A 26113-nucleotide genomic window follows, 5' to 3' on the forward strand; every position below is an offset into this window, starting at 1 on the left:
GAAGGTAGTTGTGGCCAATAGTTTGCACAAACCAATGCAGTTTGTGAGTGGGAGTACAGATGTAATGTTTCCTTTGTAGTTTGGAGGAAAGTTAAAGAATGACATAAAGATTTCAGAGCAATCTCAGGGCTGCACTACCAGAGGTAATTTTCTCAGCCATTAAAAAGGATTGTACAACGCACCATCGAGTTTATGAAACAAACAAACACACACACACACACACACACACACACACACACACACACACACACACACACACACACACACACACACACACACACACACACACCACAAACAATTCACTAAAATGTGGGCACTGGCTTTCAGGATGCATGCATGCCACAGAACAACGACACAGGTGCAATAACAACTGGACAAAAATCTGGATTACCAAGATAGTGGCGTTCAGCATCTGAAAGAGGCACATTTTGCCTTTATTTAAAAACAAGTCAGAGGAATTTCATAATAATCTATTGTAAAAAAGAAAATCGTCATGAAGTGTATGTGATGACAGAAAGGAGCGTTAAACGGCGGTGCGATGAAGGAGATGGGTGCATCAAGTCGACCCCTTGGTGCATAATGATGAAGATGCTAATCATCTTGGATGAGAAAAGATGAAAATAACAAAAGAAGATAACATGAAATCACATTGCACAAAGAATAAGCAAATTAATATTTGTTTTGTGTAAGGTTGAAGCCACATCATTAATACTCTGAGGTTTTGGTAATTACACCATTGATATAAGAAAGAGACCATGAGCTTTTATACCACATACTTCTTCCAGCCAGCAGTATAAACAGCTGTTGCTATGTGTGTGTGTGTGTGTGTGTGTGTGTGTGTGTGTGTGTGTGTGTGTGTGTGTGTGTGTGTGTGTGTGTGTGTGTGTGTGTGTGTGTGTGTGTGTGTGTGTGTGTGTGTGTGTGTGTGTGTGTGTGTGTGTGTCCGTGTCCACGTGCGCTCATTACCTGCTCACTGCTCAGTAGGTTTCACAGAAGAAATTGTGAACAGGGAGGACCAAGCTGTCTAGCCTGGGTTTGAATCCCGACCCAGCTATAAACTGTTATCCTGGTGATTCACTGGCAGAGTGATTAATCAATGTGTGTGTGCTGTCCCTCAGATAGACATTAAACTGACGTCCCTTCTGCCAGTATTCGTTGATGGATGTTAAAGATCCCACGTTGTCCTTCACAAAGAGTCGGTGAGCTATCACCGGCACCATTAACAAATTCCAAGTTCCTACCCCAAACCAGCAAAGGGCATTGCATCAACTGTATGTCCGTGTCCACAGCCAATGATGCTACCCCACAGCCTTGTGCTGCATACGAACGAAGAAGATACAAAGTTGTAGCATTATGAGAATGAATTCTTTATCATTTTTCATGAACCTGGACTTTAGTCCGGTGAGCTTACATGATCGAGCAGTGTCCGTCGGTAAGTCAATCAGTCAGTCAGTCAGTAAACACTTCAGTCATTATCTCTTGAACCAAACACGATTTTGATGAAACTTGGCCACGAGCTTCATATCTGATGCTGAACGAAGGTATATTGACCGCATCAAAATCTGCGCTCATTATTGGTTTGAAATCATGCCCAAAACGCAAAAAGAAATTCTGCCTTAACTTTCAGGGGAGCATTACATCAATAGCACAGCTATGCCCTCAGCCAAAATCATGACCTGTAACCTGTACAAGCATGACCTGTAAAAATGTATCACTGTAATCAGCATCGAGAGGGCTTCCATTCAACCAATCACGTGACCAAATTCTGTGCATGAACAATATTTAAATATTTTATGTCATCATTGACTGTTGCTCCTGATTCAGGTGAGCTTCAGGACCTGTGGTCCTTTTTTTATACATATTTTTCTCGTATGGAAGGTGTCCCATTTACACTGTTCATGCATGGGTTCCCAAAATATGAGTTATCCTGAAAGTATATCAAAGTATCTTGCACCTTTGATGCAATGTTTATTTCAAAGGATATGCTTCTCCATTAAAGAATCAAAAAAAAAAAAAAATTCCTCTGCTGAGAAAGCATTCTGGAGGAACCCCTGGTCTGTTCTTCAGGGATAATTTACTGAAACTGGTCTTGTGGAAAAGTTTGAAACAAAGTTTTAATCTTTGAAAAAAAATTCCATACCCTTTCGGTGGGAAATGCATCTACATTCTTGATGGAAAACAATGGTATTCCTACAAATACCTTAACTTCATTGCAATATATAAATACGTATGAAATATATCCATTTAAAAACAGGATATTAAAACAAATTCTTCCGCGTTCACAAATGTCAACTATTGATCAAAAAGGATGTGATGTCACTCACAAAAAAGACTGCTTTCTTCACTCACAATAGGGAAACATTGAGTTATTTGATCCACCTTTGAAAATAATGAATAATACCAGATATCAAAATATTGCTAATAATTTATTGCATTGGATAAAACCAGTGAGCTTACTTCCACTTATAAGCAAACACGTGGAATCCATCATTGCTGCTGATGTCAAGTATTACCTGTTTTCAAACAGCCTGATCCTGAGCAATCGGTTTGGATTCCGTCCCGTTCACTAAACTCTGGACATGCTGCTGCTCGCTCAGAAATGGTTGGAGGCCCTACATCTCGATCAAATGGTCAGGACCATCTTCTTGGACATATCTCGGGCATTTGACATCGTCTGGCATCCTGCTTTGCTTGCCAAGCTCTCTGACTTCAATCATGCAGGCAACGTGTTACTACCAAGGGAACCCTCTCCATCCTTCGGACGTGGAGGCTGGACATCTCCAAGGCAGCGTGTTGGGCCCAGTCTTATTCCTAGTCTCCATTAATGACCTACCTGATGCTCTGGAAACCCTCTCTTCCATTTTGCAGGTGACTCCACATTGTGTCATACAGTATCACCATCCCACTGCAACAAAGACTACAGCTGCATCACTCTCTGCTGAGCGGGAATTTATAAAATGCTGATCTGAATAAGTGGAACGTGTCCTTCAATCTTGGAAAATCTCACAGTATCACCTTGTTTCTCCCCAAGGATCGTCAAACGAACCCACCTATCTATTTCTATCGTCATTCACTGGAATAGGTTCAGTCTCTTGAACATCCAGAACTCAACATCAGCCTTGACCTCTCCTGAGCCGATCACAAGCAGCGTGGTGCTGCCTAAGCAGTCTCCTTGGCTATTGGGCACAATCCTGGATGGGTCGCCACTCCGACACAGGATGCCAGAGCATGCTGGCACTCATTTTGCCGACCTCGGAAGGATGACAGGCAGAGTCAACCCCACCTGGTGTTAATTCAACAGCAAAGTGGGATTTGAACTCGGGACCCGAGGATCCCAAGCCCACCATCCTAACAGTCGATATATTTAAACTGGAATTAGGTACCATGTTTAGAAGCTATGGAGATAGAGTAGCACATGGACATTGGCCGTACTGGTAGCTCTTGTGTATGTGTGTACTGATTGCGACGTCTGCATTAGTCTCGTGTAAAAGCAAATATGCTGTCTGAACTTGTTTATTAGTCCCCTACCGGTTTTACCAGAGGGGACTATACTGTCGGTTTGCTCTCCATCTGTCCATCCATCCATCCGTCTGTTCGTCCGTCCTACATGTGCTTTTTCAGACTCAACCCCCCCCCCCCCCCGATATCCTTTAACATATTCATCTGAAATTTGGTATATGACTTTATTATTATAAGTTACAGAACAAGTTCGAGTTTCAGGGCATTTCCTCAATTTTTCACAGAGTTATGTAAGTTTTGTACTTGGAAAATATCACATCGGTATAGGACATATATCACAAAGCAATTCTCGCTCTTCTCGCTCCTGTTGTTCATTACTCACCATACAACTCCCTTCACCACCCCCTCTCCCTCCATCCCTCCCCCCTCCCCCATCCCTCCCCCCAAAAAGATGCCTTGTTGGTTTTTCCTGACAAACTCTCTTCCCTTCCACTCCCAGTGCAATTAAGTGGATAAACTGAAGATTGAATCAATGGGGGTGTAGCTAGAGTGCAGGTATGATGGACGAACTGACCTCTTCCTGTGTCCAAGTTCCTTGTACCTCCTTGCAATAGGTATACATGTAAAAAAAAATATTAAAAATTGTAAAACTGGATGGTTCTGAGGTCGCTCTTCTCAGAATGTCCCTGATGTGAGTTGAAACTTACATGGGTTGTTGCTTTTTTTGTATGCAACCGGTGGCTGCTGGTTACATCATTGCTGGGAGCACAGCTGTGCCACTGATGTAGTGCCCCCTGTTTCCAGTAAGCTGGTACTCATTTCACTGACATCAGAAGGATGACAGGCTCAATCAACCCACCTGGTGTTATTTTAAACTCAAGACCCTGAGATCTCAAACCAGCCACCTTGACCATTAAGCCAACACCAGGCCCTTACAAAGGGTAAATTAACGGTTACAATTGCAAGGGTTGTATCGGTCAGCTGATCCTTGGGATGGACCACAGCAAAAAGGTTTTTTTGGACCATCAAAGTGTCGGCGCATCATTCCCGAGGAAAGGAAATTGGACTTTGGAACCGTGCGTTCCTGAACCTCAGTTTGGGCCCAGGCAGTTTATGAAAGTGGTCCCTGCTATGCCTAGAATATTCCCTGCGTGTGTAACAAATGGAGTGTATAAGTTAATCATAATTGTGAGTTATCTTACAAGTAGCTTCAATGAAGGAGGAGGCAATTTGGCAATTGAAGTTTGCGCAATGGTTGCTTACCTGTGGTTGTTTTCCCGTGATCTATCCCTTTTGAATGCTGAGCATTAACAGTGTCGCTGCAGCAGATAAAGCCCAAATGCAGGTGTAATCGTTCAAATTGTGATAGAAGCATGAAATTAATCATGAGTAGTCCTTAGAAGGAACATTTTCCAAAAAACCCATTGGACATGAAAAAAAAAACATCAATATGGCTGCCAATTTCAAGATGGCGGCCATCTGGATCACCAAATCAAGTGATGAGATATTACCAATGCAAATTGAATTGCAAATTTTGTTTTAATAATCGAGATTTGTCATGCATTTGCCTTCGAGGTTGCATATATCAAGTTAAGACTCTCTCCCCAATATTGGGAGGGCTTCCCCCGAATAATGGAATATGCTCTCTTGCCCTGATTTAGAGTCCTCTTTTTGTGTCAATGCAAGATTGATGAGACATTAAGACGTTAAACATCCATCCATTCGGACCATACTCTGTGCAGAGCGTCGGTGCTGCCGAAGCAGTCTCCTGGGCTATTGGGCACAATCCTGGATGGATCGCCACTCCGTTGCAGGATACCAGCAAGCTGGCATTCATTCTGCCCACCTCGGAAGGATGACAGGCTGAGTCAACCCCACCTGGTGTTAACTCAACAGCCGAGTGGGATTTGAACTCAGGATCATAGGATCCCAAGCCCACCACCCTAACCATTAAGCCAACACCAGGCATACTAACAACAGATGGACAAATTATATTATTGATGTGCTTTATAAATTCAACTCTCATCAACCGCCTGGACTGTCCTTTCTGACCAACTCCCCCATTAGCTCCTCTCTTTCCTTCCTCTTCGGCAACACCCCGCTCCTTTTGGAGGTGTCTATCACTCCACCCACCCTCTCGAGGAATGCTCCGCCCCTCCCAGGTCATCCATCGCTCTGCCCCTCAGGAGGCATTCATAGCTCCGCCCCACCTCTTTCGTGCCAAGTCTCCCGGCACTCCCTGGTGGAGGTTTACATAGAGGTTTTACACACAATTTCCTTCACCATAATCCTGAACTACTTATTACCACGCACCACCCTCTGTGTGACGCACATGCAGACAAGACAATTCTTAAGCTGACGTTTCCCTACTTATACATCGAGATGGCTACCTACTTGCACACGGACCATGCTATACTATACGTTCTTATCTTTTCTATGGGAATATCTAACCCCACCTCCACAAATGTAACAATACTATTGACATCAACCTATCAAGATGATATATGTAGTCCCTGTTTCATAAAATTAATGTTTTCTATGGAAAAGGCAAATTGACAAACAGTTTCTTGGTGCCGTAAGGGTTATAGTAAATGGTTTACTGTTACCCTTCCAGCAGTAGTTAGGGCAGGGATTTGTAATTTGTTCAGGGGTGCCGGCGATAGCTCGTCTATTCGTCACGAAGGACAACGTGGGATCTTTAACGTTGTCAACCAACTAAACAGACGGGCCGCCCAGTTTAACGACCATCCGAGGGATGGCACACACATTGATGAATCACCCAGCCTGTGAAACACCGGCATGGCAGTTTAAAGCTGGCTCGGGATTCGAACCCAGGCTAGAGTTGGGACGAAGGGACGTCATAGAAAGTGTAGGGCCCAAGTTGTAAAACGGTTACTATGACGACTACATGTGCCAGGCCAAAGGGATGTCCTGGGAGGATCGCTGGAGCATGTCCCCATAATGTGTGCCGAGTTGTCACATGTCTAACTTCAGGGGCGCAACTCTGTTTTCTCAATTTCAACGGTTTTCACGACACAGTTAGCCTATACTTCAGTTACTATCAATTATTTATGAATTGTAAATGGGGTGTAATAAATTATTTATTCTTCCATGTTTTCTAAGAGACAGCATGTAATTCCAGCAATCTCTGTGTGTCTGTCTGTCTGCGACCGCTGTTTCTCGACAACCGCTGGTCCGATGTAATTGAAACTTGCCAGGTATATTGCTGGGGACCTGAGTATGTGCCTTTTCAAGGTTTGATATTAATCGGACAAGTGGTTCTCAAGTTATGGCCATTTATTTACCAAACCAATGACAGGACACGGTGCTATGACATCACAATTGACGTCACAATTCTTCTTTGTTTGATATGACGTCACAATTGATGCTGGGGACCTGAGTATGTGCCTTTTCAAGGTTTGATATCGTTCTTCTTCATCCGTTTCAGCTGTTTCCCAAGTTATGGCCATTTATTTACCAAAGCAATGACAGGACAGGTGTTATGACGTCCCAAAAAAAATTTTTTTTGCATGTACGGGCACGCACTAGTGTTTGCAATTAGGGTTTGTTGAAAAGTGTGCAGGCTGGGGGCAACATATGGTATTCTCACATGTGGAGGAGCGGGTAACCCCCCCCCCCACCCCAATCTTACCTCCTTGCCAGCCCCAAAACAAGTAGCTGGTGTGATGAATCAAATGGATTTGCTATTTACAGATTTTGAACGCTACATGGTGGCCATGTCGTTGTAGTTTGATACAGTGCTGTTATTCCCTGATTACTTTATCATGTAATGGGTTATAAATAAATTTTAAAAAACGGTCACAGGGTTATTTAAATGTCACCAGATTGATATCTGAATGATTTTTCTCTCTGTAAATTGAAGAACACGAGTGGGTCATCAGTCTCACAAGGTGTGATCTCGAGAGTGCTGAGGAAGCGCGAGATGGGGAGAAAGCAGCCGCGACCCATTGCCGAGCTCGCCAAGAAGGTGCGAGAGATGTGGGCTCAGCAGAACCCAGTAACGGACAGCCAACGGTTCGCGCTCAATTACCAGACGATGGTGCGTCCGATGAGCGGGAAACGGCTCCCCGTGCGAGCTCACGACGACGTGCGCAACGAGCGGCGCCTCTTCCAGATCCTCGGAGGAGTCCGGATGTTTGGAATCGGTCGCCTCGTCACCAGGAAAACCTGGCTCATGCTTTACGATGAGCCGTGCTACTGGCGCATCACCAAGGTCAAAGTGGACCACACTGCACAGGTGAGCGCAGGTGACCGGGTGTTACAATCGAGATGACCGTTTACAAATCACCGCACGCTCATCTTTATCCACATTTACCTGTGTCTGTGAGGTTTTTTTTACTGTTATTATTATTATTATTATTATTATTATTATTATTCCGCTTCCATTGTGACCATGTATTTATGACGTGTGCACAATGTTTGGACTTCATAAAGCTCAGTAATTAAACACCGAGTATCAAATGTATTACATTTAACTCGTTAATATAGTCAAGATCTTTTTTATTTTTTATTTTTTTTTGCCTTCTGCGATGCCTTCCATTTCGATAGAATATAATGTAAGACAAGTCTGAAGACGACGATTGTTCACGAGCAGTATTTGACGATGTAGATCGTTTCAGAAGTCAAGGACGAGACGATGTGATAATGTTTGACCAAGTTATAAAAATGATCAACATGCTGTGGTACGAGTGACAGGCTATGAGCTGCAAAATGTCGAAAACCCGGTTTCGTTCAACAACTTTAAAAATTTGACCTTTGCATAACCTTTAAAGGTCACAAAACAATGTTGTGGACATTAAAATAAGGAAACAGGATACGTGCTATAGCTTATTGGAGTTAGTTCGTCGAAGAAGGTCCGAAAACCCGGTTCGATTCCCACAACTTTGAATATTTGACCTTTGTGAACTTTAAAGGTCAAAGGTCAAGGATTATGACCTTTGGTGTAAAACTTCCTCTGAAACATTCCAGGAATAATATAACATCATATAGGCTATATGGCATTTCGCACTCCTCGGATTATCCATACTTTAATGAAATCAGCGTGAAAACAAACTTGAAGGGGGCGCCACGGGCAAGGTGTTCGAGATAGAGAAAAATGGTTTGAAGACTTTAGGTGGGGAATGACCTCAAGATTATGCATAAAAAATATTGTTATCCTAGCTCTCAAAGTCTGGGTGGTCGTCTGATTTTTTTTATGTCAAAATTCGAAATTTTCTAAGTTTTTGACCTTGGGACAAAAATCGAACGAGTTTTAGATAATTCATTTTGCTATTCAAATACCGAAGAACCCATTCCATTCAGTAAATTCTCTCGGAGAAGATAGATTTTTAATCCGACTACCCCCTAAAAATGGCTTTTTTTTTGGGCGTGGCTCTGCCCACAATGGGCGTCGCCACTTTCTCATCCAGGAAAACAACTAGACTGATATCGAACACATCACCAAGTTTCATCAAGATCGGATCAAAGTCCACGGAGATATGCTCTGGACAGACAGACACACACAGACAGACATAACAAATATAGTGGTCACCGGCTGGCGCTTGTGAACCAATGAACATGTACAAGGTTGGTCCATCTTCACTCTTGTTTATCGATCACGAGCAGGGGTAGCCGGCGTTGCCCGGAATTAAAAAAAAAAAATTTCTGTGGGGGCCGCAAACACTTCCACCCACTAAGGAATGGGGTCGGGGATCATTCAGCATTACCTTTCACAAAGCTGCAAAGGCTGAGTTACTAAAGAGAGATTTTAAAATGGCCCCACAGGGTCGGTCGCCTGTCCAACTCACAATCCTGTTGCATCTGCGCAAATCCTGTGCAATTGCAACTGTTTGTAACCATGACAGTGAGACTCGAAACCAAGAGATCGTAAAATCAACTTCGCAAATCGAGAAATGTACCGTACCGTACCGTACCGTACTGTGCAGGGTGGCCACAGTCCCGTTACCACTCCTCCCCCCCCCCACCCCCGTCCCTCCCTTCCCAATCATCATTTACCCTGGTACGTTTCATCCACACATTGATGTTAGTATTTTGTTTTTTATGACAATGAAAGTTTTGTGTTCATAGTTTACATTGATACCTCTTATGTGTTCATTAATATTCATTTCTCAGGTTCTGTGGAGGGGGTAACGCGTTGGACTTTGTAAACACCATGTAGATTATTGGCTAAGAGGCATTATAAAAGAGTTTCCTTCAAATTGGAATTTGATGTTATTCATTGAACGGATGATCTTGAATGTGCCATTGATGTTTCTGGGTTAAGTTTGCTCCATTCTATAAATGTGGTGCCAAAGATGAAGATTATGATGATAATGATGATGTACGACCACTTCCAGAAGAGGTTTATTTGAATGTCCGGTAATTGTTTTATATTTATTTATACGTATGTGTACTTGAGTATAGCTGTCGTTGATCAAAAAGGCTTCGTATGTGAGTGATATATATATATATATATATATATATATATATATATATATATATATATATATATATATATATATATATATATATATATATATATATATATATATATATATATATATATATATATATATATATATATATATATATGTAGTGGTACCTCTACATACGAATGTTTCAGGTTACGAAGCGCCTGAACGGGAAAATATTGCCTCTAGTTACGAAGGCGTTTCAGGATACGAAGTCAAAAATACAGTACAGTACGCGTTGCTTTTCGCTGCTCCCAGAGTTTCCCGAACGTAAACAAACTTGTAGCTGCTCTGCCATTGGCTATCGCCTAAAATCTGCCTGGCAACCCTTTGCGTATGCGTGTATCCCAGCATGCTCTTCGTGTCCCCGTCCCGCTCTGTAAATATAGTTATACTGTATACAGTCTATGGTCCCGCTACGAAGTGCTCGGACAGTGTTGCAGTACAGTACGCGTGTGGATTACAGTAACTTTTATTCACAATGGACCCCAAGAAAGCAATGAAGAAAAGTGGACAAGGAGAAAAGAAGAAGAAGAGTTTTTCTGGCCATACAAACAAAGCAAGAGATAATAGAAAGGTATGAAAAGGGGATGCGTTTGATTGATCTCGCAAAAGAATATGGCCGTAATATATCTACGATCGGCACGATAATAAAACAAAAGGAAGCCCTAAAAGCTACGGCTCCTTCCAAAGGCCTCTCTGTCATTTCCAAGAGGAGGTCGGCAGTGAACGATGAGATGGAGAGGTTGTTACTCGTGTGGATAAAGAAGAAAGAGATCGCTGGTGACACAGTGACAGAGGCCACAATTTGCGCAAAGGCAACCGCCATCTTCACTGACCTCGTGAAGGAGGATACAGGCGAGGGAAATTCGGTGCAGTTAGTAACGAGAATAGCAGTTAAAAGGTAAATGAATATTTTTATTATTTCCTTTATTCTTTGTTTTTTACATTATGTGCCTCTCGTTTTATGTTTATTGTGCGGTAATCTAATTTTAACATGTATTTGTTTCATGTTCTGATGCATTTTTATGATTTATTAAAAAAAAAAGTCCGAATTTTGCGGGGCTTGGAACGGATTAGCGCATTTACATTCAAAAGGCGTCTCTACTTACGAAGGTTTCAGGTTACGAAACTACTCCCAGAACGAATTAAATTCGTAAGTAGAGGTACTACTGTAATATATATGTATATGTATATGTATATGTATATGTATATATATATATATATATATATATATATATATATATATATATATATATATATATATATATATATATATATATATATATATATATATATATATTCGTCATGTGCCGCTTAACGACGGGGTTACATTCTGAGAAATGCGTCATTAAGCGATTTTTGTCATTGTGCAAACATCATAGAGTGTTCTTGCACAAACCTAGATCGTATAGCCGACTACACATCTCGGCTATATGGTGTCGCCTATTGCTCCTAACATGTTACTGTACTGAATACTGTCGGCAATTGTAATACAATGGTAAGTATTTGTGTATCTAAACACAGAAAATGTACAGTAAAAATACGGTATAAAAGATAAAAATGGTACACCTGTATAAGGCACTTACCATGAATGGAACTTGCAGGACTGGAAGTTTCTCTGGGTGTCAATGAGTGAGTGGTGAGTGAATGTGAAGGCTTCAAACATTATTGTACACTACTGTAGATTTTATAAACACTGAACACTTAGGCTACACTAAATATTTAGAAAATAAATATTTTTCTTTCTTCAATAATAAATTAACCTTGGCTTACTGTAACTTTTTTACTTCATAAACTTTTTGATATTTTTTTTTTTTTTAGACTTTTGTAATAAACCCTAAAACACAAACACCATTGTACAGCTGTACAAAAATATTTTTTACTTTTTCAACTTTTTTGGTTAAAAACTAAGACACAAACACACATTAGCCTCGGCCTATACAGTGTCAGGATCATCAATATCACTGTCTTCCACCTCCACATCTTGTCCCACTGTCCCACATCCAAGATAGACTGAAGACACGTTAGTTTTACCTTTGTGCTGTTCATGACGGTCATGTGTGTTGTTGGTGGCTGCTTACAATTTCCTCAAGCATCGATTACAGAAAGGTGAATAAATAGCGTTTGGATTTTATAAATACGTAATCATTGCATCGATGTTATAATTTACAAATGAAGAAACGATCACCTGTCAGTTGTGATATATTTTCAGAACAGTGCGAATGTTTTAACAACATAAAAAGCTTTACTAACCAGAGTTGGTGTCAAAGCCACCCAATGCTCGCCTGTTTATACATTTATCGTTTTTAAAAGACGTATAATAATTAATATTTTTTATAAAGCATTGCAGTGAAGTCTGATGCAAATAATTTTTAAGCAATATATGTATTTGTATATTGTAATCAGTAACGAGCGCAAGTGAGCACACTATACGCCCGAACAAGTAGGTATATACAGAATTGTGCTACTACATGGAAAACAGCATCCTGGTTGCCATGGCAACCACTTTAGATGACAAACGTATGTCGCGACACACCGTCTCCACAGTCTGTACCTATGTACCAAATATGAAACGTGAAAGTTGAAAACTTTGGGAGTTAGAGTGTGGACAGGGACGGACAGACAGACAGACGGACGACCGGTATCACATTATACGCCCCGATATATATATATATATATATGTATATGTATATATATATGTATATGTATATATATGTATATGTATATATATGTATATGTATATGTATATGTATATATATGTATATGTATATATATATATATATATATATATATATATATATATATATATATATATCGGGTGTATAAAAAATAGTGTGATAGATAAAAACATTAGAAAGGAAAAAATAACTTGCAACAAAAACTTTAACATTTTCACGCTCGTGCTGACGCTCACGCCGGGGGTATCACGATAGCTCTCTGTTCTTCGAACAGGCGAGCTAAAAAATTAATTTATGTTTTAATTCTGACTGTTACAACGACGATTTATTCTCAGAATTCTTTAATTCAAAGGTAAATTCCTTGCCAGAAGGTAAACGTGTAAAAAAAATAATAAAAAAACCTGTCAAATAGGGGTGTTTAAGGATGTGAGGTCAACATTGGGTTAGTTTGAACGATGATTTTCTTGAATCCCAATTTAGAGTGACCTCGCTTTTTTCACGATGACATTTTATGGACCTCAACAATCGCGTTATAAAGGGGCCACACTGTAGTTTATTATCATTATCAAGTACTAGTGCAGGCCCATTGGGGCATTTTTCTCACCCCCCCACCTCTCTCACCTCCCCCTCTCTCACCTCCCCCTCTCTCACGTCCTCCTCTCTCACCTCCCCCTCTCTCACCTCCCCCTCTCTCACCTCCCCTCTCTCACCTCCCCCTCTCTCACCTCCCCCTCTCTCACCTCCCCTCTCTCACCTCCCCCTCTCTCACCTCCCCCTCTCTCACCTCCCCCTCTCTCACCTCCCCTCTCTCACCTCCCCTCTCTCACCTCCCCTCTCTCACCTCCCCCTCTCTCACCTCCCCTCTCTCACCTCCCCTCTCTCACCTCCCCCTCTCTCACCTCCCCCTCTCCCACCTCCCCTCTCCCACCTCCCCCTCTCCCACCTCCCCTCTCTCACCTCCCCCTCTCCCACCTCCCCTCTCCCACCTCCCCCTCTCCCACCTCCACCTCCCCCTCTCCCACCTCCACCTCCCCTCTCCCACCTCCACCTCCCCCTCTCCCACCTCCACCTCCCCTCTCCCACCTCCACCTCCCCTCTCCCACCTCCACCTCCCCTCTCCCACCTCCACCTCCCCTCTCCCACCTCCCCCTCTCCCACCTCCCCCTCTCCCACCTCCCCCTCTCCCACCTCCCCTCTCCCACCTCCCCTCTCCCACCTCCCCTCTCCCACCTCCCCCTCTCCCACCTCCCCTCTCTCACCTCCCCCTCTCTCACCTCCCCCTCTCTCACCTCCCCCTCTCTCACCTCCCCCTCTCTCACCTCCCCTCTCTCACCTCCCCCTCTCTCACCTCCCCCTCTCTCACCTCCCCTCTCTCACCTCCCCCTCTCTCACCTCCCCCTCTCTCACCTCCCCCTCTCTCACCTCCCCCTCTCTCACCTCCCCCTCTCTCACCTCAATATCAAACCTTGAAAAGGCGCATCCGTGGGTCCCCAGCAATATTCCTGGCAAGTTTCAATCAGATCGGACCGTCAATTATGCAAAAAAAATAAACTATTTGTGACGTCATAGCTCCGTGTCTTGTCATTGGTTGACAGATAAATGGCCCTAACTTGGGAACCGCTTATCCGATTAATATCAAACCTTGAAAAGGCACATCTGCGGGTCCCCAGCACTATTCCTGGCAAGTTTCAATGAGATCAGACCATCAGTCGTGCAAAAAAAAAAAAAAAAATTTACATTAATTGTGACGTCATTTTATGACAATGACAATGTCAGACAATTTTGATACGTTGCCATACGTGACGTCATAGCTCCGTGTCTTGTCATTGGTCGACAGATAAATGGCCGTAACTTGGGAACCGCTCGTCCGATTGATATCAAACCTCAAAGGCACATCCGCGGGGCCCCGGCAATATTCCTGGCAAGTTTCAATTCAATTGGACTGGTGATCGTCGAGAAAAGGCGGTCGCAGACAGACAGACACACACACACACGCAGATTGCTGGAATTATCGATAGATTATGTGCTATACTGTACTTTTATATGAATGGCAGTGCTACAATGGCTACGACATCACTAGACGATAGGAATTTTTCAGCTCCATTATATTCTTATGGGACCACCATCGTATATGCAGTCTGTCGTTCACTGAAACGTCGTAATGCAGTGCATGACTGTGTGTGTGTGTGTGTGTATGTATATATATATATATATATATATATATATATATATATATATATATATATATATATATATATATATATATATGTATTGTAATTTTTCCAAAAACCCTCCTTGGAACTCACTGACGAACCTCTGAAGGTTTTACGAAGATCCGTTCAGCCATCTCTGAGAAAAATGGTGACACACACACACATACATATGGCTCTTACAGTATAGATTGGGCATCCTGCATCATTCAAAATCCTTCCTTGGCACACCTTAACTCGTATCCACCGACAAGGCCTTCATCTGCAGTTTGGAGTACTGCTCTCTACTCTGGGATGGCTTCCTGATTGATCTCCCTGGGATCTTGCTTAGCTTGATGCTGTGGAAACCAAGGCCTTCAAGATCATTGGACTCTCTAGTGATGAAGCTGAGTCCATGGGTCTATTGTTACTCCATCTCAGACAGGTCGGTGGTTTCTCTCTTTTCTACCACCTCCTTTTTCTGTCCTTGTCTCGACCCGACCCCATGACCCCCACCCCCCCCCCCCCCAAGTAACTGAAGGGCACACGTGCTCCACGATCAATCCTCTTCTGGTGAAATTACTTAAATCCAAGATCAACCCGCTTCTGGTGAAATTACCTAAATCCAGGAGCACTGCTCACCTCCACCCATTCCTTCCTCTCCTCCCACCTGTGGAATCAACTTTCCCCTTCTCTTCAATCTCATTCCTCCCTCCAGGTCTTCAAAACAGCTGTTCACCACCATCTCAGATCACCCCCCATCTAAAACTATGATCTTTTCTACCCCTGTTAACTCTCCCCAACCCCACCACTTTCCAAATTTCCTGTTTGTTTTTTTTGTTTTCTTTTGTTTTTTTTCTTCCTGAATGTTTGCTTCTTTATCCATTTTGTCCTCCACTCATCCTCATTCTTCCTCGCATCCATTATCTTCAAAGTCTATTTTGTCCCTTAACCCCACTGTCATGTGTTTCTCTCCTCTCCTGCTGTTTTTATTGTCCTGTTGTGTACTGCTCCGTTCTCTGCACTACTTCCTCCACAAGTATGGACTTGGTATTAAAAAATTTTTTACGCGAGACGCTGCTCATAGAGCTCGGCGTTGTTCTTCTTCTTCTTGTTCTTGTTCTTGTTCTTGTTCTTCTTGTTCTTCTTCTTGTTCTTCTTCTTGTTCTTCTTCTTGTTCTTCTTCTTGTTCTTCTTCTTGTTCTTCTTCTTCTTCTATGTCTAGGACTCTGCTCTTGTATATACAAGATCCGGATCGCCTTAAATAATGAACACATGTACACATACTCACATAGACTGTGCCTTTTGAGAGCGTCTATCATGAACTTTTAAATATATTCGGACATTTGCTTTAAAGTTTCGAAAAGTTCACGTTACTATTTAAAGATTATTCCATTTATCGTATTGTAATTTCGGAAATACACGATATATCGTAAATACGTAAATACATTATGACGGGTTTCGCTATTGGCTTAATGAAGGCACGTGATGAAATATCGGAAGTTCTTGTTGTTGTTGTTGTTTTTTAAAAATATATATATATATATATAATTTTTTTTTTTTAGCCGGCAAAACCTTTTGGACGCTGCTCTTGGACACATTTGTCCTTGTTTTTAATCATGTCAGATTCAACACCACCAGCACCGTTCACGTGATGAACTCACACCTCAGTCCGTCAAAATGACATCCGCAACTGACTTGATGATTGTGTTGGTTGACGTTGCCTGTCTTGCACCATCTTCTGCTTCTTCTTCTTCCGGCTGCTCCCGTTAGGGGTCGCCACAGCGGATCATCCGTTATGATCCGCATAATGATTTGGCACAGGTTTTACGCCGGATGCCCTTCCTGACGCAACCCTTGTTGCCTCTTACAATACAGGGATATGGTACACCTATTCTAACCGGGGCATACACCGGGCCCAGTACACTGGTACTCACTTCGCCGACCTCGGAAGGATGACAGGCTGAGTCAACCTCCTGGTGTGTATTAATTCAAGCGGCCAACGGGGCTTGAATTCAGGACCTTTTGGATCCCAAGCCGCTACCCTAACCACTACGCCAACACCTGTCTTGCACCATGAGTCATTAAATGATTTTCACTGATAAATTAATACATGTATCATAAAGATATTCATAGACACCAATGTACTTTTATGTGATTTACAAGTCCATGATTCGGTGATCGACCAATGCATTTTGTACGGTATATGGGGTTTGAATCTGGGTTTCCAGCATCATGAGATCTTGGTTCAGATGTGAATACCACTACACATGCCAACCCTCTTCTAAAGGGCTGTCACACCTTGACGTTTTAGCCAGCGTATGCCGACGTATGAAAAATTTGGCGAATACATTATGGGTAAGTTTTGTATACGCTAAGAGCACGCTGAAGCACGCTGGCATACGTCGAAGAACGCCGAACTTGTCGACAAATTTTGTGCATGCTCAAAATTTTCCGACGTTTGCCAGCGTATGACTCGCACGTTCCGCCTACGCTGGCCATAAGTTGTAGGCACGTTATGCGATCGTTGACACACGTTACTTGTAAGTTACTCATTAGTCAAAATACATCGAGGTAATGTCTAGCGTACCCGAAACTTATTTCTAACCTATGAGTAACGTGCTTTGAACCTATGTGTAACGTATGTAGACGTATTTGATTGACGTCTTCCGGATGACCACAGAACTTGCTGAACGTGTTTCTAACTTGCAGTTACCGTATAATGGCGTATTGGCAACGTTTAGGGGAATTGGTATATCAAAATGGGCTTCACACAGGAGGAACCCATCAGTGTTCCAGACTCCATGGTTGTTTTTTTTTGTTTTTTTCTTCGGCATGACAGTGATGTTGACACTTCGATGTCTAGTGTGGTTATGATTTAAATCGTTGAGCGGCAGCCTATTAATAGGCTACGCCACGTGATCGTCGGCGATACTCTGCCACGCTATGCATAAGTTAGACTATCGTTGGGCATAAGTTGTGAACGCCGACAACACACTAAGCATTCGTTGGTATAAGTTATCTATCAGTTATCGAAACGTTCTGTGTACGTTACTAATACGTCCAACTCGTTAATATACGCCCAAAACTGAAAAAACCATCAATAGTTCAGCGTACGCCAGCGTTTTACATCAATTTTGATACGTTGCCATACGCTGGCTAAATCGTCAAGGTGTGACAGGGCCTTAACTCGATGTGAAGCAGATCCTGCTGCTCTACATGCTTTGTCCTGCCTTATCAAAGCCAGAGGAGCTTGTGCTTTCCCACGTCTTTCGGTCACAGCTGTATCTCAAGATCTACTTGTGTGGGGGACAGACATGATAATGTATGGCAGACATCCTGTTGATTAGGATCGGTTTAGCAATAGCAGTTGTACGTGATTCCTCGTCCGACATTGGTGATGAGGTCTCACATCATGCCTCCTTAATGTAGCCAGTAACATATGAAAATGGTATCTTGCATTCTGGTACACTGCTCACTGCTCACTAAGATAGTAGTCGCTCTCAATCTATTGTCTTCTAGCATCACCACATGCTCCTTTCATACCTCAACAAACTCGGCGTAATGGTTAGAGCGTCCGTTCCAAGTCTGGGAAGTCGGCAGTTCAAATCTTGGCCGAGTCCTACAAAAGACTTTAAAATATGTTATGTGCTGCTTCCTTGCTTGGCATTCAGCATTTAAAAGGATGAGAGCAAGGACATTCCCCATGAGTTGGCTTCCATGGTGAGGAGGAAATTCCTTGGGAAATGCCCTGCTGAGTGAGGTGAGAAAAGTGGTGCCATTGCTGTGACGTCTCTGGTGCCCAGAGTACCCTGGGAAGTGACGAGACTTTCCCCCAGCTCAATGGCTGTGTTTTTCTCGTCGATATGTTGGTGGCAGCTTCATTATAAGCCTTGGACCTTGTATTAAAAATAGTCATTGGGGACTTTTTCATTTGAATTGGTCTTAACTTATCCACTTTTTATCTTCCCCAACTCCACGCTATGCGTACTTCATAACTATACTATCATAATCTGTGTTTGTTGTATTTTTTTATGCACCCCTGAACCACTGGATGGAATGATTTATAAAGTAAAGGTTGTACTTGGTGTGTTGGTTATAGATGGTTTTAAAAAATCAGTCCCCTGGGTTTGGGGTGCGAGAGGACGCAAATTCGCTTTGTAAATATGTATGTATTGTGCCACATGGTGGAAATTGGTATTGCATGTCTTCAAAAATACGTCATATGGATGTCGTTGAAGTGGGAGAAATAACCCATCCCGAAGAGCAGGTCTTTGATGATTGGTTTGAACGAAGAAGAAAGCGCTTTCACCAAAATGACTGTCTGTTCTTGAACCGTATTTGTATATGACAATGATGTAGGGATATTAAGTGAGTTGTGATCACGAGCAAAGAACTCGTCTGCGATTCCCACACTTCTATGATGTCTATGGTATATTTTAGTACCTCTACCACTTAAGGTGGGTGGGAGTTATGTTTTCACCCATCTATCTGTCTGTCTGGCTGTGAACAGGATATCTCAAAAAGTTGTTGACGGATTCGGACGAAACTTTGTGGATAGGTGGGGTCTGTGACAAGGACGAAATTATTCGATTTTGGTGAAGATCTGGATGCTATCTTTTTTTTCTGTTTTTTTTTTTTTTGTTTGTGTTTTCACCATTGAGAGATAGGGCTGTATAGCACAATATCTCAAAAAGTCGTTGACAGATTTGGGCGAAACTTTGTTGATGAGATGGTTAGGTTACAAGAACAATTCGATTTGGATTTTGGAGTTCCGGATCCAGATCCTGCCCGATCGGGATACAGGATTTAAACTGTTCAGCCTGGTGGAGTGCTGTTCTGGTTTTGATTTGTATTACTGGTTTCCACCAGGTGACGCTATGCAATACACATTTACATTTTGAGGGAATTGGCATAACCCACCCTGATCCCCCCGTGGAACCATGATTTTTTTTTTTTAACCACCGAACTATGCATACACACCCTGGGTACAACAACTCATTCCATCCTGCGGTAGTCATGCATAGAAGTCAATGAAAACGCAGAGACTTCTCGAACTGCAGTATGATAAAATGATAGTCTGGAGCTTTCACATTTTTACATGACATGACTCAAGAGGTTTGGTGTGTGGTGGTCAATACTGGATCAATAAAACAGTTTTGACATGCTCATTTGATTGTTTGTTCAAAGTGAGAAACCTCCTATTTTCACTTTTTTCTGTATTCTTTGAATTTATTCGATTTTTTTTTTTTGTTAGATTATTTTTAAAGGATCATTTATAAATAAATACTGGAAGGGCACTCGGTAGAGCGCATACCTCAGCCACGTAATACTTGATCTATGAGAACATATCGGTCCCAATACATTTTTGAAATATCATGCTATATAGTACTACATCGTTTTTTGGCCCAATCTCTCAATGGTGAAGAAGCACTTTATAAATTAAATAATTCTTGTATCCAGATTCGGATCTTCACCAAAATCGAATCAATTCGTCCTTGCGACACACCCAATCTGTCTACCAAGTCTCGCCCGAATCCTTCCACAACCTTTTGGGATATCGTGCTGTATACGTTTCGCCCTTTCTCTCCAAGGTGAAGAATCGCTTAACAAATTGTCATATCCGGATCCGGATCCTGATCTTCACCAAACTTGAATCAACTCTTCCTTGTCACACACCCAACGTGTCCACCAACTTTCATCTGAATCTGTCTACTACTTTTTGAGATATCCTGTACAACAAGCTCAAATGAGCTGAGATCCTCGTCCTCTTAATGACGACGTCATAAAAACCAATATGACGTCATTGTGATGAAAAAGGTTTGCAATAAATTATCTGTGCTAATGCCCGGCTTGATTTCCGCAAACAAAATTCAAACAGCTTGCCTAGTTTCGGAGATAATGGTATAGGCGATTTCCATTAGCGGCGATATTATGACGTCAACTTTTTTTTGAGGAATAATTTCCAAAATCAGAGATGGTTACTGCCTGCGCGTGGGCTTTCTGCATATACATGGCACGTTTCATGAAGATCCGATGAAAACTCTGGGTTGTGCAACAAAAAATAGGAATGATGTCAGAAAAATTGATATGATGTCATAGTGATGTATCATATGTGCGGTAATTCATCTCTGCTAATGCCCTGTTCGATTCCTGCAAACAGAATTCAAAATGCTTGCCTAGTTTCGGAGATAATTTTTTAGGTGATTTCCATTAGCGGAGATATTTTGACGTCGTAGCTTTTTTTTGTAGGAGGAATTTTCAAAATCTTAGATGGTTACTGTCTGCGCAGGGTATTTTCACACACATATATCTTCTCTTCTTCTTCTTTCGGCTGCTCCCTTTCGGGGTCGCCTCAGTGTGTCATCCGTATGATCCGCATAGTGATTTGGCACGTTTTACGCCGGATGCCCTTCCTGACGCAACCCTGGTCGCCTCTTACGACACAGGGATAATTTCACATATATATATATATATATATATATATATATATATATATATATATATATATATATATATATACATATATATATATATATATATATATATATATATATATATATATATATATATATATACCAAGTTTCAGGAAGTTTTGATGAAAACTGTAGGCTGTGTAACAAAAAAGTCCACAAGAACAACAACGTAACACTTAGAGATCCTCCACGAGGATCTAAAAACGGACTGAAAGGGGTGAAGACATAACCTCCTTCACCTCCGGTGACGGAGGTAAAAATTGAAAGGTGACCCAGCTGATATCAGAAGGCATATGGAGTATCTGGTTTATGGCTCTTTCAGCCCTTTGAATGAATACTTGGTTAAAAACAAGTATTTGTTTCCTTCATTTTTAGCTCACCTGCACTTTAGTCTAGTGAGCTTATGCGATTGAGCATTGCCCGTAGGTAAGTGAGTCCGTAAACACTTCAGTCATTATCGCATAAACCAAACACACAATTTTTGATTAAACTTGGCCATCTGATGCCAAACAAAGGTGTATTGACCACATCAAAATCTGCACTCATTAAGGGGGACAACTGGGTGGTGGGGAGAGTTGACCCCCCCCCTCCAAATAGGTTTGTGCTCTCTTCAAAATTGCACACAAGATTTCAATTCAACTTGACCACAAGCTTCATCACCTGTGATGTGCTAAAATTTGTTCAAGGCATTAAAAATAACCAGGATATAAGTGGCCATGCGCGGGGTTTGAGTGACTTGCTTCTGATCCAGGTGAGTTTCATGACACGTTGGTCTATTTTTTTATTATTTATTTATTTATTTTGTGGAAGGCATTCTTAGGTTCAAGGTGATGGTTTATTTCTCTTGAATATGGAGCAAATGATCAACTCCATACACATTTTGAAGTGTTTTATATGTCAATGGTTAGTTATGATTTGTAATGCAAGAATGGCATGTCAACAGAGTGAAGTACTCATTAAGGACATCATTTAATCGCCAGAAGTACAAGGTCTGTTGGTAATTTTGCTCCCATGTATCTGTGGAGCAGGACTTGGATCATGGCAAGGCTTGGGGACACCTCACTTTCCGTGGTAAGTGTCATATAAAGTCTTTCATTACTTTGCTTGTTGAACTTTTAAAATTTTAATCATCTTTATTCAAGCAAGGCTGCTGGGTATTTCGGCTGTGCTCCTGATGCAATACCCCTTGTGGGTTAGGGCAGGAATTTGGAATTTGTCCCTGGTGTTGGCGATTTAGTCCTTCGTGAAGAGTAGGTGAGCTATGTGGGATCTTTAACATCCATCAACTAATGCCAGCAGACAGGACACTTGTTTAAAGTCCTTCTGAGCGACAACACACACACATTGGTGAAACACCAGGATGATAGTTTATAGCTGCACCGAGATTCAAACCCAGGCTAGACAGCTTAAAGGGGAGCGTGCATACCTCCAGCCCATCACCCTAATAACATCAGGTTTGTATAATTGCAGAATGATGATGAGAAAACTTCACTGTGTTTTTCATATACTTTATTGCACACTTGTTTTGGCTGTTGAGTAACCTCTACGTTATTATTTCCCTCCATCTTTCCTCTGTTATCTTCCCCAATCTACATCCTCTTCTCGGATTCTCTCCATTCTTCCTCTCACTCCCAGAAAAGCCCCTCTCTTCTTCACCAAAGGGTATATTAAAGGTCCCATGACACTCATACCTTTCTGGTTATTTATATATTAACTTGACCTTCCTAGTGAAGAAATCACCCACGTTTCTTTTTTAAAATAAAAAATGAGATAATTAGACCAATATTTCGAACATTTCTGGTGCTTTTCACAACTTCCTATGCCCCGCCCCTTAAAAAAGTTGACTTCAGCGAACCGCAGCGTTCACGTCATCTGCAGAAACCTGCACAGAGTGGATTGACTAGAGATGTCGCGCGCCGTATAAAGTACGTACAAATGCATTGTGCATATGTATTTGCTATCTCACTGATCGTCTTAATTCCTTTGATTGTTTCGCGGAAAAGAAATTCTGCTTCTGAGTCGTGTATGCACAACAATCACGAAGCAATTATTTATCCCTTTACTACCTTGTCGTAGTTGTGTACAAATCCAATGCATGTATGCACAATAAAGAGCTATACCATGTCCACAAAATATTAAATATGCCTGTTGACTGTTTCCATTAAAGAAACTTACAGGGTCATACAAGTAAAATACCAAAGATTAATATTGTATCATTTCAAGGCGCAAAGAGATAATTTTAACATCAAACAATGTGAAAAACCTGCACCCACATTTTGCAGCTAATTGAATAGTTCGTTGAAACCAGCCTGCTGGGATAGGTACGATTCCACATACATACATACATACATACATGCAAGCCAGGTATGGCTGCACTCGACATACATGGGTTTATTCTAAAGTGAAGGTTCTACTTCCATTGGCTTGCTATTCATTAACATTTAGCCAAAATGCTGTAATAAATGAACAGGGAAAAATATGTTGGCACAACTATGAAAGACAAATTTATCTGTCCTATTATACGGCCTCATAGCCTCGGGACTCTTACGCATTGAATTATACATTGTGTGCATGCTAATACAAGTTACTTCTCAACTCAAGAGTCTGGACTCATCTGATAAATCAGTCGTCCATCCGACAAATCTGACGTGCTGTAGCTTTCTTTTATTATTCTCTTTTCTTCATTGTTTTCTACTGGCGCTACATGACGACAGTAGGAATAAAATAAATAAAAATGCAACAGAACGTCAGATTGCTCGAGACGATTGGTGTCGCAAGGTGTGTTCTGCACACAAGGTTTAAACGTATCTGGACAGCGAGATTGCTTCGTTTTATGCGCGGAGATACAGCCGATGACGTGTGCTGGCCTTGTTTGTGATTAATTCGCCGCGAAGCAACATGTCCGCTGTGCTGGTCACGTCACCTCACTAAAATATTTCTGATATCGAGCAGTATGCAAGTCAAATTTACATTATTGAATTATGAATAGGATTTAGTCTAACCAGTTGTTATTGCCAAGTCTTCCTTCGATGTCCTCCCGATCATAATGAACGCCGGGAATTTCATCGCCATTTTCCTCTGCTTGTCCTGCTTCGGGCTCGAAGCGCTAAGGCCGTATTTCATTTCCAGCTGCCTAAACTTCACCTCCCGCGACTACGTTATCCGACAATTCTCCATGTGATTCAGACCGAAATCCTTCATTTCTCTCACACTCACTGTCGCTACCAGATAAATCAAAGTCCATGTCATCCATTATTCAAAACCAAATGTTTGATTTTTTTTAAAAGCAGAAATGAACGAAGCGTTTGAGTCGACCAATCAAATGTGGAAACACACAGGAAGCCACTAGAATCATGAAGACCACCAACCCGAGTAATTTAGGTGCAGCCTTTGTCATCCTGCAGTTGACGTCATGTGGGTTACGTCCCTTTCAGTATAATTTTTAATGGCGTTCCCGAAGAGGTTTTTTTTTTTTTTTAAACCCACCTTGTTGTGATCGTTGTCCTCCTGAAGGATGTGGATTTTTAAACCCACTTTGTTGTGATCGTTGTCCTCCTGAAGGATGTGGATTTTTAAACCCACTTTGTTGTGATCGTTGTCCTCCTGAAGGATTCTAACTGGCCGGTTGTGGAATCCTATTTGACTTCAGACAGAGTTTAACGTTTGTCCGATTTGATTATAAAATCCTACATAAACCCTATCGACACTGATAAAACTGATGTCCACACAAGTCCTTCCTTGTGAAACAATTTATTTCCTAATTATACACCATACACTTCTCACCCTTGTACAATGAACTTAAGAATCCCCATTTGATTGCAATATTATTTGGTTCTATTTCATTTATTCTTACTTTAGTTAACAGTTAGACCAACCCAATTCAATTCACTTCTACATTACATCAGAGAGTTTTATTCTAACTTGGTACTTGGTCAGTTCCAAGGAGTACAAGCCACTGAGAAATGATACTTCCTCACGTGCTTGTACTGAGAACAATGTGCCTTCCAAAATATTTTATACTTCCATGAGAGAGAGGTTGGGGGATATTCACCCAGACTGTAGACGTGTCTTTTAGACAAAAAGCCACTTCATACATTTTCTAAGAAAATGTTCATTTATCAGCTTGGTCACTCTGCTCCAGAACAACACATTTCTTATCATTTAGGGCAAAAGTCTTTTGGCCAGAAATGACAGCCAATTCAATTTGCAGCATAAAAGTTACATTTATGAAAATCCATTTGTTACAATTTAAAATACATTAATATAATTTTTTCCCCCACACCACCAACCCAAGTAATTTAGGTGCAGCCTTTGTCATCCTGCAGTTGACGTCATGTGGGTTACGTCCCTTTCAGTATAATTTTTAGGGGCGTTCCCGAAGAGGTTTTTTTTTTTTAATTTTACATTTTACAGAACGAGTATTGTGGAAAAAAAATTGTCAGATCTGAAATAACGATGGAAAACTCCTATAGGACATGTATGTATATATAATATATATATATATATATATATATATATATATATATATATATATATATATATATATATATATATATATATATAATATATATATATATATACATATTGTTGTAGATTCTCGACAGCCGCTTTTCGCTGAATCATGGCCGTACGCCCACCGGACGAACAATCCAATCGCGGTTTTCCGGAGCAACGCCGAAACCAGCCACGAGTGTGTTCTTAACCACACCACAACCTTGTCCGCACTCTACCCGTGCTACAGGGTCCGATCACCAAGTCTTCGATTTACCTAATTATTCGTGCGGGTAGATTACCGAGAGATTGTACCTCAACGGGACTGCTTGGAAACGAGCCGCTTA

General features: G+C 41.6%; 1 protein-coding gene across 7 annotated transcripts in view; it reads left to right on the forward strand.

Annotated features, from left to right (window-relative positions):
* The first annotated feature begins 7290 nt into the window (after positions 1-7290).
* MRPS34 (mitochondrial ribosomal protein S34) overlaps positions 7291-26113 on the forward strand; it is a 135298-nt gene continuing 116475 nt past the window's right edge. For 2 of the 7 annotated variants that reach the window (XM_085884053.1, XM_085884066.1), the window contains exons 1-2: positions 7293-7717; positions 22304-22346. In XM_085884053.1, coding sequence (XP_085740179.1) covers positions 7403-7717; positions 22304-22346 — 358 coding nt within the window. In that variant the 5' untranslated portion in view covers positions 7293-7402. Of the gene's footprint in view, positions 7718-22303; positions 22347-26113 lie in introns of all 7 variants that reach the window. The other 5 variants (XR_015058957.1, XM_085884076.1, XM_085884085.1 and 2 more) reach the window with 5 other exon arrangements.

The sequence above is a fragment of the Eptatretus burgeri genome, chromosome 1, assembly GCF_056783735.1.
Source record: "Eptatretus burgeri isolate ZD-2024b chromosome 1, Ebu_testis_v1, whole genome shotgun sequence".
In the NCBI taxonomy this organism is placed as follows: domain Eukaryota; kingdom Metazoa; phylum Chordata; class Myxini; order Myxiniformes; family Myxinidae; genus Eptatretus; species Eptatretus burgeri.